At 36.4% G+C, this 15,489-nt stretch overlaps 1 protein-coding gene across 6 annotated transcripts in view; it reads right to left on the reverse strand.

Annotated features, from left to right (window-relative positions):
- Positions 1-13,982, reverse strand: part of LOC118199320 (uncharacterized) — a 71,747-nt gene extending 57,765 nt beyond the window's left edge. For 3 of the 6 annotated variants that reach the window (XM_085827171.1, XM_085827169.1, XM_085827167.1), the window contains exons 1-3: positions 13,829-13,982; positions 3,494-3,601; positions 3,279-3,377 (exon numbers count right to left, since the gene is read on the reverse strand). In XM_085827171.1, coding sequence (XP_085683297.1) covers positions 3,279-3,377; positions 3,494-3,601; positions 13,829-13,886 — 265 coding nt within the window. In that variant the 5' untranslated portion in view covers positions 13,887-13,982. The remainder of the gene's footprint in view (positions 1-3,278; positions 3,378-3,493; positions 3,602-13,828) is intronic. The other 3 variants (XM_085827165.1, XM_085827166.1, XM_085827170.1) reach the window with 3 other exon arrangements.
- Between the last annotated feature and the right edge of the window lie 1,507 nt (positions 13,983-15,489).

Consider the following 15,489-nt stretch of genomic DNA (forward strand, 5'->3'; position numbering starts at 1 on the left):
ACGTTGTGTGATGTGCTTTATACCTTTCTCCAAAACACCTCAAAGGTGCTCAATATGATGTAAGTCAAGACTTCTAGGTGGCGAATTCATGACAGAGAAGTCGGAGGAATGCTCATCCAAGCAAGCAGTAGCCAACCTGGATTTGCAAGAGATTGCAGCTATTTTGCTCTAATACTCCATTTCAATCTGAATGACAGGATTTAAAATTAATGGATGCAGGTGATCGCTCAGTTACTCTATGTACTGAATCGCATTAACACTACCTATACAAAACAATCCAGACCATGAATGAACCACTATGGCCTTGTACAGTTCCAGCCTGTCGGTGCAGGATTCACGGTTTCATGAGGCCATATTCCTAGCCTCATCGAGACTCATCGCTCCTGCTACTCATTCCCTGTCCACTAAAATTCCTTCTCTGTTTTCTTTTCTAGGCAAGACGTGCAGCCCGATGGCGTGCACTAAGCAATAGTACTTTCTTGTTTTATGGCTCCCAATGCCCGTGACCGTCCGTGTATTTTGGTATACTCTTGACACTGTTTATCTCGAAAATCCTGCCTTTCTGACGATTTCGGAAGTCGAATGGCCCATGCATCGAGCGCCTACCATTAATCCACGATCGAAGGCGTCTAAATCAGAATTTTGTGATACTGCCAATTGAAACAACTGATTGATAACAACCACAGTATATTGTTGTTATACTATATATACAATTAACCAGAACACTCACATAAAAACTTATGTGAGTGTAAATGCGGCGCAGAGCTTTAAATTTTACATAACCATGACTATCCTTAGTTCAGTGATACCTCAGTGTATACAGAGCTGTAGAACAATTAAAATATCAATTTCATCAAGCGACAATTTCCAGTTTAGATTCTTCGATTTTACCTCCACTTTTCTGGATTGCTCTATATGACACAATATATTTTTATTAACGAAAAGTCTCAATAAGCTCGTCACCATCAGTTATTTTTCTCTTAGCAAAAGTAGTTGGCGCACATGCTTCTCGCAAAACATTTCGAAAAAGTCTTCCAAGTTAATTTGTAAAAGTAATTTCATTTTTTCGCACTCTACCATCATTTCTTATTTCTTCATCTTTTGATTGATTTACTTCATTTTCTAAAGATATAAATTATCTTCGTTTTCTTATTGGACTAGAGCCCATTTCAAGCCTTTGTGATCTTTCTGGACCACGATTATTTCCTTGACCTCGACTAAATTCTCGTTGAAAGATAAACGTTTGATTTTCGCAAATACATTTTGCGAGAATTTTATTTTTGGTATTAATGCAATATGGAAATGATGAAAAACATCTTGTTTTTCCTCGAAACCAGAACATGAAATATTGCGACAGTTTCTTTTGACGGAACAACAAAACCGTCATTAAATGAACCGGATTCACTTGTAGTCTTAATAAAACAATCTCTAGCAGATCGAAATAAAGAAATTTCTGTATTAGATTCTTCCTGGGAACTAATTTTGAGACCGGATTGTCATCCTATAATTATTGTAAACTTTTACCAAATCCTCTTTTGATAGCTATTTTCTTCCAACGGTTCTACATGACAATAACATGATTAATGGGAAAGCATTTACAGCGTAGAAAATGGGATGAGAAGCCACAAACATTTGCAAGAGAAATAAAGGTTGTGACTAAGAACAAGACGACTAAAAACAAGACGACTTACTAAAGGATTCAGAGAAGAAACATGAAACCCGTTTGAAACATTACTACTTTAGAATTGGAGAGTCTTATTGTTATTCCAACTAGCTGTTGCATATCATCAAACATAAAAAGAAAAAGAAAATCCAAACAAAAGACATTAAAACTCTGCTCTGACGAATTAGCCTTTTACTAAACGAAAAAGAAAAAATAAATTACCCCCTTGTCGTAATTCTAGGTATGTAAAATGATAATAAAAAAGTAATAATTCACGGCATAATCATATAAAGCATAATTATGCTTATTATTTAGTAAAAGTAAATAAATGCCAAAATATTAAGAAAAATAAAAATAATTTAATTCGCGGTTAAAAATGACCATTTTCATATTCCTAATGTTATACCATATTTCAAAGATAGTAAAATTGTTAGCACACGTGAATTCAAGCCATATGTACTTACTTAGAAGAATAATGAATATTGATTAATAAATGGAAATACATTATAATAAGCCATTTCCTATTGCTAACAACAGTATCATTTTTATTTCATTTATTCGAGAGCGATACAGATTATTTACCTGTACAGAAAAGATATCATTATTGTTTCTTAGAAAGCTCAAACCAAATGATTCTGTTTCTCGAGTTCCAAGTTATATTAGGCATTCCAACTTTATCAATCTTTATATAACAAGACAAAGAAAAAAAGGCATGATAAATTTATTTTAGACCAGTCCTGATGGTGAACAAAGAAAATAATGCCCTACGGTTGCAAAACCAAAATAAGGAGAGAAAAGGATTGATGAGGACTACGGCAAGTCTACCCTCAATTCTCAAAACACTTCTCCTAGTTCTTAAGTAAATACTGAGTTTGTCTAAAGTCGCTAGATCTAACAATGAATCTTCAACCATGAAACACATTGCATGATCATTCTGTTTCAGAAGACGCTGTCTTCGTATTCATATTCGCTTCACATTCGCTTTACACATGAGAAAAAGAATAAGTTGAAAAATAGATTATTTACTTCTGAATAATCAATGCTCTAAATGAAAGGATTAATTTTCAAAGCTTTTAATAATACGCGCTTCAAATACTTTCTGTAATCTCTTGCTTTAGTACGTCAGTATATCAATAAATTAGTAACGTTTTTCTTATTTTTGGTGCTTGTAGTTTTTAATGATATCTAGCGTTTAGCTTTTCCCGATTTTTCCTCCGGATTACAATTTAAGATATCGTGAATTTTAGAAACCTTGCTCCCAAATTAACGCAATTTTACTTTAGGCTGCTTATTGTTATCATTTAACTCTAATCTCATGGTAAACCTGTTCACTATTTCTGTCATAGACTGATTTCAGATTCACATTTTAATAGGTTATTCTACCAAATTGTTTAATAGGACATACCTATGAGTACTTACGCTTAATTTTCGTGAAAAAAAAAAGATTTAAAATTTGTTTATAATACTTTTGCAGGCAAAGCTGTAATAGGAACGAAAATATTTTGTTTGGAAAAAATTTAGAATTTGAGCAAAGATATTTACGCAGTAATTGAACCAGTTGTAAAGATATTTACGCAGCAATATTATAATATTGAAGCTGTAGAAGATTTCTTACCATGGCATCGTCCATTGTATTGTGCAAATCCATATGGACAGTCGCACAATTTAGCTCCGTTATCAAATGAACAATTTACATTCTCTCCACAGTGACATGCTTTAAAATTAGAAAAGTCCACATGAAGTTAAAGAGCTTCATTAAAATTATTTAGCAATGTCTGCATGGGAAAATGTATTATAGTGCATAAAATTATGTTTTTCACTTTCTCTTACCTTCGCATTTTCCTGTCCCCGATACAAATGCTGCGCCGGTTGAACAAATACACACCTTAGACCCGTCTTCTGTGAACGAGCAACTACCATGGTGTCCACAGTCACATACTAGAAAGATGAAATTACATGAAGTAAAAGTAAACATTGTAGAGCATAAGGAAAGTTAAGGAATACGAATATGGATCCTTAAAGGGATGAACGCTGATTTTGAACAAATTCCTAGCTGAACTATAGATGTTGGTAAAATACTTTCCAAATGAAAATTCAAAGTACAGGCGCACACACCCATCCTAAAGATCCATATCGAATTTTACTGTAGGTCTAAAGTCCAGAAATCTATTCCATCAGGAGAATAATAACAAATTAATTTAATGCGTTTAATCTTAAAAACTAACAAAATTTTCAGACACAGAAAAGGATAATTTGGTAGGAGAAGAATGTATTATAAATTTGGGCACATTTTAGAAAACCAAATATATCAACTAACTGCGATAATGGAGTGCTATTTGCGTCTAAAAATTATTAATATACAGAGCAGAGTAAATTTTCCCCATTATTTTGTTACGAGTTAAATATCCGAAAAATCCATATTTTAATTTGTCTTAATTATTTTAATTTGGTATTTTGACGAAAGCAAATGCTGATGGTTAATTGCTGCCTCTACAAATGGCAACAAAGATCTCACCAACACTTTTCAGTAGTAATAATCACGCGACCATCTCTTCATGGTAAAAAATGTGATTGGTCCTTATACATTCTGGAAATTTTTATAGCGCGTTCTATGCTCCTTTGCTTTACGCACGGGATGAGATTCATGACACATATGGTATAAGGCTTCTCACTGACTTTTTCTCCTTGCCTTTCTAACGCTGGCTGTAGAATTTTGAAGGCTATGAAATCTGACATTGAAAAGCATTTACAAAAGCCGTCCTTGAGCTGTTCTGTGTTGCCTTAGAGTTTCTTATTATTTAACGGTCCACCAAGATTTAGATTAATTATGAAATTTTGCTGATGCTAGAAATTATTAGCTATCTGGGTGGTTGTATATATAATGGCTTTCACTGCTTTTCCAACGAGTATACGTTAAACCATTTCCTCAGATCTCTGCAAGCGATGAGGTGGTGTGGTGTGGTGTATTTAATTATGGCAAAGCACACTAGGGCTATCTGCCTAAGGGGAGGGATGCCTTTCGTGGAGGACTTTCTAAGGGAAACTGGCTCGTATACACGTTACACATGGGGAAAACCACGAAAACACCCATGCAGCCAGCCCGTTCGCGGGATTCGAACCTCGGACCGAACTACCAGTGTTCAGCGACATTACCGCTCGGCCGCTTTGCAAGCGATGAGAAAAGATTTCAATCTATTCTGTCATAAAGGATCTTCGGGTAATATAGTTTTGGACACCTGCGATATAAATCGAATAGTTATGACTGCCGTATGGTTCCTATTCGAAACTAGATCAGCAAAGTGGCAGAAATGATGGAGGACAATTACACCTACTAATCTTACTGCCACAATAAGCCACGGAGCAGCAACTAGCACAGAAGTAGTTGCGCACATTCTGGACAATATCTTTAGACCTGATAACGCAGACACAGATAATCCCGCACAAAGAAATATCAGAGCCAGCGTTGAGCAGTATTACAATACCAAGAAAACAGATTTTGAACCACTGCCTAACGCCAAAGAAATAAGCGACATTGTTAAAGCGTTAAACACCAATAAAGCACCAGGTCCTGATGGGATAGATAATGGCATTCTGCAAGCCATTAACAGTATGCATCCGGAGTTACTGCATGCCTACATCACTGCGTGTTGGCACAACAGATATTTCCCAGCCGGCACGAAACTTGGTGAGGTGGTGCTCTTCCTCAAAGCGAAAAAAGACCCTAATGTACCAACGTCTTACCGGCCTATTTGCCTTCTTCCTGCCTTGGGTAAAGTACTAGAAAGAGTCGTCCTTCAAAGACTTAAACACTATATCCTGTCTGGACAAAGCATAAATGACAAACAATACGGCTTCATTCCTGGCAGATCGGTGGGTCACGCGCTGCAGCACCTACGAAAATTAATAGCAAATAACAGAATAAATAACCAACATAGTCTCATTATCTCTGTGGACATACAGGGCACTTTCGACTCGTTGTGGTGGCCCGATGTACTGAAGAGATTACAGGACATGGGTAGCCCTAAGATTCTCTTTGACCTTATTTACAGCTACCTAAGTGATCGCCGCTTACAAGCCACTACGGACGCAGGAGTGCACTGACGTTCCATCAATAGAGGCTGTCCTCAAGGATCCTGTCTGGGTCCACTGCTCTGGAATCTTGTAGCGGACACAGCGCTGACTCTCTTTAACACAGATCCTCACACGGAAATACTGGCTTATGCCGATGACTTTTTGCTGGTAACCAAAGGGCACAGCCGCAACGCATATGAGACTAGGGCACAACAAGCAATGGACAAGATGGCCAAATGGGCCAATGACCATAAGTTAACTATTGCCAACTCAAAAACCCAAGGTATGTTTATCTGTCCAGGTAAGCGCCATCGAAGAACCCCGTGCATCAACCTTCATGGGAAAAATATTAAAATAGTCAGAAACTTGAGGTACCTTGGAGTTATAATTGACGACACATTGACTTGGATGCCACATTTAAAGGAGGTCAAGGCACGACTTCACAGGATATTTCATTCCATGCTCAGAACAGCAGCACCAACATGGAGAGTTTCTTCGAGGATGCTTAAGACGTGGTACTCTGTAGTTGCTGAACGTATTGCACTATATGGAGCCTCCATGTGGGGCATAACGATCACTACTAAAATGGAGAATCTGCTACGCTCAGCACAAAAACCATTCCTCCTGAGCATTACCCGAGGATATAAAACCTCGCCCACTAATGCTCTAAACGTGATTTCAGGACTACCGCCTCTGCATCTCTTAGCTCATCGCGAGAGTGTAATAGTGCGAGTGCTCCGACTCAAAGAGACAATAAGTTTATGGGATAGGACTTATGTTTATACTGACTATGAGCAAAGCATTCCCGAGCCACCTTGCCACCCGGCCGAATTCAATATCTCGATTAACTGCAGGTCACCAACGTGGTTCAACGCCGCTGCAATCTACACCGATGGTTCCAAAGGAGAATGTGGCACCGGTAGCGGATACTGTGTTCTACTTGGGAACCAGATCTTAAAGACCTGGGAAAGAAAGCTTAAGCACCACAACTCAGTTTTTCAGGCTGAACTGATTGCATTAAAAGCTGCACTTGTCTACGCACTGGAAAATAACTATTCCAGTATATATTCAGACTCAGCCTCTAGCCTCCAGGCAATCCAAGGCAAATGTAGTAAAAATCCACTCGTCAGGGCCATACAAAAACTCTTACTTAAAACACCTAAATACTATAGGCCTGAACTCCAGTGGGTACCTGCCCACACTGGAATACTGGGTAATGAAATTGCAGATGCAATAGCCAAAAGAGCAGCAACTGACCCCCACGTTCGCACACTTGACGTGCCTCTCCCGGGTTCGTTCTTAAAAGCTGAGCTCGAGAGAGAATTACTCAAACGTTGGCAACATCTGTGGGAGACAGAAACCACCGGCAGAAGAGTTTACAGATTTTTTCCAAAAGTCTGCCGGCTTCTAAAATCTGGCTCGTCTCACTTCACTCAGTATCTAACAGGACATGGTCCCTTCATGACTTACCTGCATCGCTTCAGACGACGCGAAAACGAGCATTGCTCATGCGGGATGGTAGGAGATCCGGACCACTATCTGTTCGCTTGCAGAGAGACCGCTAAATATCATCTTAGGCAACCAGTAGCAAACCACATCCATGCATGGGCCGAAGCTACTTCAAAAAATCGCAATGCATTGAAACGCATATGCGATTGCATAAACATTGCACGCATAATCTCAGACAGGCTGGAGTAATTCTCAGCCACCATCCTCGTCACCAGCACAGCCCCTGTATGCTCTGTACCTGTAGCGAACTAATTTTATCTTAAGTTAGCTTATTCGGCTTTTCTTATTCCCTGTATATATTTATCTTCTTGAACTGTAAACCTTGAATTATGAACCTTGAACTATGTATTTTGCCTTATTTTATGTATTGTTTCCACTGTTTTGCCTTTTTTTTATTTTATGCATTGTTTTACTTTCTAGTTTTTTACTTCTTATTACTTTTAGTATTTGTAACCACCTATCCATTACTCTGTAAATATGTAACTGGAATTGTTCTTCACGCCCTCAATGCACCCTTCTTCCATCATGCACTATCGTCTTCGTCCAGCATTTGTTTGAAATGCCCCCAGCAGTCGTCTTGAGCACAATATGTATTTATAAGTGTGTCTTTTGTTCAAGTTATTTCCGTCAGCGGGGCTACCTGGCCGATATGCTAACTACCCAGTGGACCGGCTGCCTCGCTGTCGGTGGAAAGAAAGAAAGAAAGAAAGGCAAGACGGTTTACTTGAAAAGTATTTTTGGCCTGATGCAAATAAATGTGCTGTCCATTACTAGACAAGTATAAAGAGTGGTCCTCATTGAGATTTTAGATTTGTCTCCTTCGCAAATTCAGATGCTTGATTTTCCAGAAGCGTGAATGGAAATATGAAAAGTTTAAACAGCCGCTCTATTAGGTTATTTAAATCTCGTTGATAGACAACAACAAACAGAATAAACTGAAACCAAAGTACCAAAATTTATTTATGTAACAACAGCTTGGGTACATACTGTAAAACGAAAAGAACTTGGCGAATAATCAGATGTACGGAGAAGGTCTATCCCACCGCTGACACCTACCAGATTATTACACCTACACAGCTTTGAAGTTTGTTCATGATCCAGCATTCTTTCTTTATTTGAAAAACTCACAGTATGATGGCTATTGATGTTTATGATGTTGAGACATTTCTATGAAATATGGATGGTAAACATGATATGATTCTTTGCTGCTTTTTGTTTTGATGCAAAAGAAACTGTTTCGGGACATCTAGTCCCTATTCCGAATTTACTTCCAAATCTAGGTATTCTGAATATATATGACGGCCTTTGTGCATCCTCATCCACCTAACAGCTCCGACATTCTGTCTGACAAACAGAAAACATTTCCTTTTCTGATACGAAACGGAGGTAGATTTCTGAGGTAAAACCAAAACAAAAGTTAAGTGTCTCGTTCTATGAAAGAACTACATCGGCTTGTCTGAATATTTTAATCCAAGAAAGGTAAACGATTGAGTAGATGAAACAACTAGAAGGTCATCATATCTAATGGTCTTTGATTCTTATGCATAAGAATGTACATATTTATGTGTTAAGAATGATGTTGTAACACTTGTAACCTTTCTTGTAACACGTAACACTTTCTTGTAACACTTGTTGTAACCTTTCTTGTAACACACCTCTTGATAACTGTAAATCAGCATTGATTTTAATATTATTTCACAATTATAAATATTTTGGCTTTTCTGATGAGTTCTCATTTTTTAGAACACTGCAGATAATGGATCCATTTAAAAGAAATAACAGATTCGGAATCGGCGAATCTACCCTCAATCTAGCACATATTCCTATGCCAGGGCTAAACGAGCTTATACGCCCACTGAAACCCCACAGTCAGCTATCCCGAAAGAAGAACTTCTCCATCGCTTTTTCTCAAGCCACCGGATACGTCTTAAGTTGGCCGCCGGGGTGTTAAGTATACGAAATTTAGATGCCAGCTCGTCTGAGGTTATTAGGGCTCTGATAGTAAAATGAGCTCTGTAGAACTGATGTGGTACAGGGTGTAGAAAGATCCATGATTACAGCAGACGATGATTCATAAAAACTTAAGCACACGCATCAGCTCAGAAATCAGGGAAAGACAAATGTATAACAACGCGATATGAGCATAGTTAGATTGCAGCTGATCACGTTAGTGGGTTAGCTTATGTAGGAGAATATATGACCTAAACATGTCGTCAGTTAGTGAAATCGTCAAATTAAAAATACACATATCAGTACAGAACTATGTACAGTGCTGAATACGGATAACAACGCTAAACACGTAGAGAAACTACGCAGCTGTACTATTATTGCTGTGGCAAACTTACGTTACGAGCGTGTTTGAAGCAAGTATAGCGTACGGTTTCACATAGGTTAGTAGGCAGTAGAACAGTATGAAATGACTGAGCCAAAAAATGTTCTATTACATTCATATCTATTACTACTAGTATTTGCAGCTAAAGCTGGCAGTTTATGGATGCAATCTTAATTAAGGTGGTATTCTGCTGTTTTTGAGCTGTTAAATGCATAGTTTTCTACTGTTCCTTCACCACTGCATATACAAAGAGCTCTTGCGCAGAGCCGGAAGCAGTCTAATCAGGCAGAAAACGGACTCTGTTTAGAGAAGTAGTGTATCAATAAAGAGAATCTGCCTCCTAACTCTGTTCCCACGCTTGGATATAATCAGAATAACCTGCGACCTATCGTGGCTAAGAGCCTTCTTTCCTCTCAAATTTTAAGCATGTGTTTCTGAGCGTTCCTTTTAAAATATGATGTCAAGAAGGGAGTTGAGATGACTCCATCTTGGTCGTCTTCTTTTGCCTGCTTCGCTAGCTCCTTAACGACTTCACTTCAGGTGTTTCTATTGGGAACTTAACATAGAACGGGATGGTTAGGAGAAGGAATTCGCAACAATTCAAGCGATCGAAATTGACACTAGTTAGTGCCAGCCAATTAAGCATTAGCGCTTACAGCTAGTGCATCCCATTTTAGTCTGAAGAAGAGGCCAAACCAAAAATGTTGGGAACAGTGCCTCGTCTCCCAATCATCAGGAGCTTTCTTTCAGCTTTACATGTCTTCACGCAAGGCAAAAGCGTAGGTACGTATCTCTTAATGATAAGCTAGATACAAAATGGACGTAACAACATCCCACTTTGAGCTGCAGCTTTCGAAAAGAGATTTACAAAAGAGAAAAGCAGATAATAAGAAAACAAGAAAATGAAAGAAAGACAAATGATTGTGCTCCTGGAATAGAAACGCTTAAATTCATCCCAGACGTGAGCCCCTTATTAAGCGATGAGGATAAGAAAATTCATTATATTCCTTATTTCAAAAAAATGAAAGAAAGACAAATGATTGGGCTCCTGGAATAGAAACGCTTAAATTCATCCCAGACGTGAGCCCCTTATTAAGTGATGAGGATAAGAAAATTCATTATATTCCTTATTTCCAAAAAATGAAAGAAAGACAAATGATTGGGCTCCTGGAATAGAAACGCTTAAATTCATCCCAGACGTGAGCCCCTTATTAAGCGATGAGGATAAGAAAATTCATTATATTCCTTATTTTATGTGCCAAAGGATGGCTGAGAAGCAAATCGACCCCCCATGGCCAATACAAATGGAGATGAATTATCATCCATCACATTTTAGTCGGAAGCCAGTCTAGAATAATATTAGAATTTCTTGAAAAATGAAAATCACGTAGAATCAAGGATACTCTCACCGAGTTTCGAACTCCGGATCTTCCTGCTGTCTGTCAAAAGAGCTGCCAATAGGAAAGTCCGAAGTTCGGATCCCGATGAGGATATCTGATTTTTCATGTTTCCTGGTTTGAAAAGCCTAATAGACTTTACAGCGGTAATCGAACAGAACGAATGTAAAGAATATCTCCTTCCTCACAACGTGCCTTCATTATATACATATTTTCACGTCCGCTTATCACTCAGAAAAAAAGTTGATTTTCTCATATTTTTCTAATTTTAGTTTCCTGGAGGGATAACGACAGGTTTTTATTTATCTGTTAAGTATATAGTTTGAGTTTATGAATTTAATGCTATACTCAGGTTTTGGTATTTATTCAATATGCTTCAGTTCTTTTTCTTATTTAGTTCATAAAACACTTTAAAAAATTATCTAAATTTAAATCAATGTGTACGTATTTTCCAAGTTTTGAAAAGGAAGAGGAAATGGTCGTCTAGCAATGCTGAAAGGTACGCATGGCACAAAAAAGGTTGTGAACTTCTATATTATACTCTAGGAGATGAAGAAGCGAAATTCATGTATAAATGTGTAATTTAATTTGTAACACCTATCTTGGGTATCTATCTATTAACTTGTTTAATTTTAATCAATGTAAGTTTTACCGTAGATTTGGTGACGTAAATTATCACTGCTGTAATTTATAACTTATTGTTGTGTTTAAAACAAACAGACACAGAAATAAGGTAACTTTAAACTTATTCTACATCACTAACTGTGAGGGTTAAATTTAAAATATACAACACGTATAAATCCAAACAATTTAATGCTTAACTACAAAAGGTTACAAACTTTGCTAAACTGTGAAAGTAGTTCAAACATACCACTTGTCAACACATCGTCATTTTTACCACTACAATAGTTTATTTAAGATCAGCTTCATAGTTGCCAGGAGAAAGCAAAATTTTACACTGCAATGCATTTGTGGCTAGAAACACAAAACGCTTTCTCACAACTATTCGTAAGTCTTCTAATTTTATAATAAACCTGCTTGTCAGTCTTACTCGAACGTAGATCTATAATTTCTGACTATTTCTTGTTCCTTTTGAAAACATGATATCTAAAAGGAGTAGTCAATAACGAGTGAAATACAAAATTATGATACTTACAAATGATCTAGTTGATTAGTGTGCTTTTACTAGCTTATAACAGTAAAGGAAGTATTGTAATCACGAAAAATTCCGGGTGTCAGCTTACAACGAAAATATCTAATTTGACCGCTACTGAATGCAATTTAACGATGTTTCTGCGTGACATCTGTACGTAAGAACAGAATAAATGACTCCTTTTTCCCAACCGGATTACAAAATTGATTTAAAATAGATTCAAAATAGATATTTTTCATGACGTCTGTATGTACGTATATATGAAACTTTCTCGTATAACATAAACACGAGTAGCCTGAGAATGTCGAAATTTTGTATAGAGGAACTGCTATTACATGTAGTTGTGCCTCTTCCTTTTTAGTCCAATAGGCCGCAACAGGCGTATATATACTATATAGATACCCGCTCTGTTACTCTGCTTGGTGACTTAAGTTTTTTCAATTCTTATATATTGGTAAATTATGCATGTTTTACTTAAAAAAATCATTGAATTATGTTATTCTTATCTTCCGGTTAAGGTTTTTAAGCCTTTAGTCAACCCTCATGCAATAGTTGTAGAATTATGAACAATTTAAAAGTTGTTTAAATGCGGCTAAGCCTAATTTTTGTTTACCATAGCAGCCATATCTGTTTACATTTGAAACTTGGAAGAATAGTAAATCACGTCAGTTTCTGCAATTTAATGTGTTTTTGTCGGATTTAATCAAAAGTAAGCTGTCAGTTTTGTGCAAAGAAACATCTGCCTTTTTGATCGCTGGCCGAATTGCTTCTATTAGTGTCGAAACTCTACTTTTAATTGCAAAAAATTTTTTAACTGTGCTCGGTGTTTTATTGTTTTCTACAATTTTTAATGAAGATATTTTGAGGTTTTATGAAGTTTTGTATTATCGCCAACTGAGAACTCAATTATTTGAATGAGAAATCTATCTCTAATGTAGTTCGAGGAAATAAATTTAAATGAAGTGCAGCTAAAAAAATGTATGTAATTTAATATTCTGTATGGAAGTCATGTGGTGTCCGCATCAGATTTTTATACAAAACATTTCTAGATTTCTAGAGCATTACTCTTAAGTCATCATATTTTGTGTCACTTCTTCTTCCATCGTTTATGTTCAGACTTAGTGCCTTAATTAATGTTACTTAAATTTCCTTCACGTATAACAATTTCCTGCACACGAATTAAAATATAACAATTAAAGTTAATTAATTTAGATAATAATAATGAAGAGTAAAGTAAATGTTTTTTTTTACGATTTACCGACATGTTTAAGGTGCATTTGCGTAGAAATAAAACTAAATGAGGTAATCTATTCTCATACACGGCGGCGCAGACCGAATGCAGCAGAGTTCTAGAAATTTCTGACTATACTCGAATTGTGCACTTTCACAAAAAAAGTAAAGTAATGCTCTTTTTAATAATTTGGAATTTTAAATTATTTTTTAAAATTTAACTTGAAAGGCTGTTGTTTAAAATGTTAGAGAATTAGTCCAGTCCGCTGACGGGAATCTATTGACACACCTAGTGTTATATTCGCCGAAAAAATCATAATGTTTAATAAATAGTAATTATCCATAGTTCTATTCATAAAAATATACTAGAATATAATAACGTAAATACTCTATTTAAAATATGTCACTTCAGATTTCTTACAACAAACAAGTACCTGCCTTTGAAACTAAATACTAAATTAGATAAAACTTACGTGCTTTAGTTCCCACCACAATTATTGACGTTGTTACTAACAGAAGTATAAACTTCATATTGGAGTTTGCATGTGAATGTGAAAGAAATTGAAAAGAACTCCCTCCATTATAAAGAAAATTTCGTTGTTAAGCAACAATGATAACGAAAAATTGATTACATTTTAGAAGAGATAAGTAATAAAGAGACACTCCTCCACTCAGCAATTTATCTGTTTAACAACAGCGGTAAGTTCCACCGTTTCTTCAGTCACCTGATGTTTTATGCTGCATGACGACGAATATAGAAAAGCACATAATGTTTTATACTTCCTTATTCCGTTTCTTTGTTTGTAGGGGAAAGGTTTCGAGCTGAAAGTTTCAGCTTTTGATCGTGATATCATTCAGGATCAGCACTGACAGAGGGAATGCGGACGTATCCTTTCTCAGGTAGTACGTGTTGGTGTGTGTGTGAAATGCTATAGAGGAACTGATTATGGGAAGACTGATGCACATGACTATGATTACGCCAATATAGATTAAGAAACAGATTGCTTCAAAAGCTTATTTTTGACGCCCGTACGTTAAACGTTTTTGGGTATTCATAACGATACTTGAGTGTTGTTTAACTGAAGTATGAAATGAAGTGATTAATATTTAAATGTGACCGGATGTTTAATATCTATTTTATTATGTTTAGTATCTATTTTAGGATGTTTAGTATCTATTCGTGCATTAATCATGCATAAACTAAAAATAAGTTTGAACTATTTGAATCATTTCAGAATTGTTTTAGCTGCGCTTCGATAAATATGATATGCATATTAAAGATCTCATCATAGACCTATTTTATGAAGTATAATTCTGTTTACAAATAAAAATTTACTATGTCTTCTAGAAGGAAATGTAGTTTTGAGACAGTGAAATTAAATTCAACAACCGTGGCTTTGAATTGTTTGCAGAATTTGAGTTTACTTTTGAATATAATTCGAAAACTATTAATTTCAATCCTCTCATTTATATCTTTAAATTACAGTTGTAGTCGTAGGTTTCTCTTGTTTAGGGATTTATTGCGGTAGAATATATGCTGGCTTTAATCTGTCTATCGATACATTTATTTCTTTATTCTTTATCCTGAAGAATTTGGTTAATTCTTCATCCGCTTACTGTTATTTTTTTACAAAACTGCATTCTCTTGAAACTATATGGAGATGGTCGTCAGAAATGCACGAAAAGGAACAAATTGCAGACACGCATCATCCCCGGTGAGGACGGTCAGAACCTGCACCTTCGGAGTCTCGCAGCAGAAGAGGGCGAAAACCGGTTGTAATCGTCAACCTCGCTCTGTCATTGAGCGGTCGCAGTGAAGAGACTTGAAGCTGAATAAATGTGGAGGCTTGCCTGCACACAAGCTATACGTCAATTCTCATACATTTGATTTGAATTTCAAAAACAAATTAGATTACAACTCTAACGCTATTGGTCAACACCGAACATTTAGTTGACCAATAATGAATGTTATTAACTGAAAAATGACAAGCATTACGTTCCGTAAAGCTCATGCCCATTACCCCCTCCAATACTCATGAACTTTGATGAAGATATAACGGCATAAGATGTAAATAATTACTTTGAATTAATGTTGGTGAACCATTGATAATCAAATACGGATATTCACATGGGG

The sequence above is a fragment of the Stegodyphus dumicola genome, chromosome 11, assembly GCF_044657685.1.
Source record: "Stegodyphus dumicola isolate Sdum_Otavi_A_Nest chromosome 11, ASM4465768v1".
Taxonomy (NCBI): Eukaryota; Metazoa; Arthropoda; class Arachnida; order Araneae; family Eresidae; genus Stegodyphus; species Stegodyphus dumicola.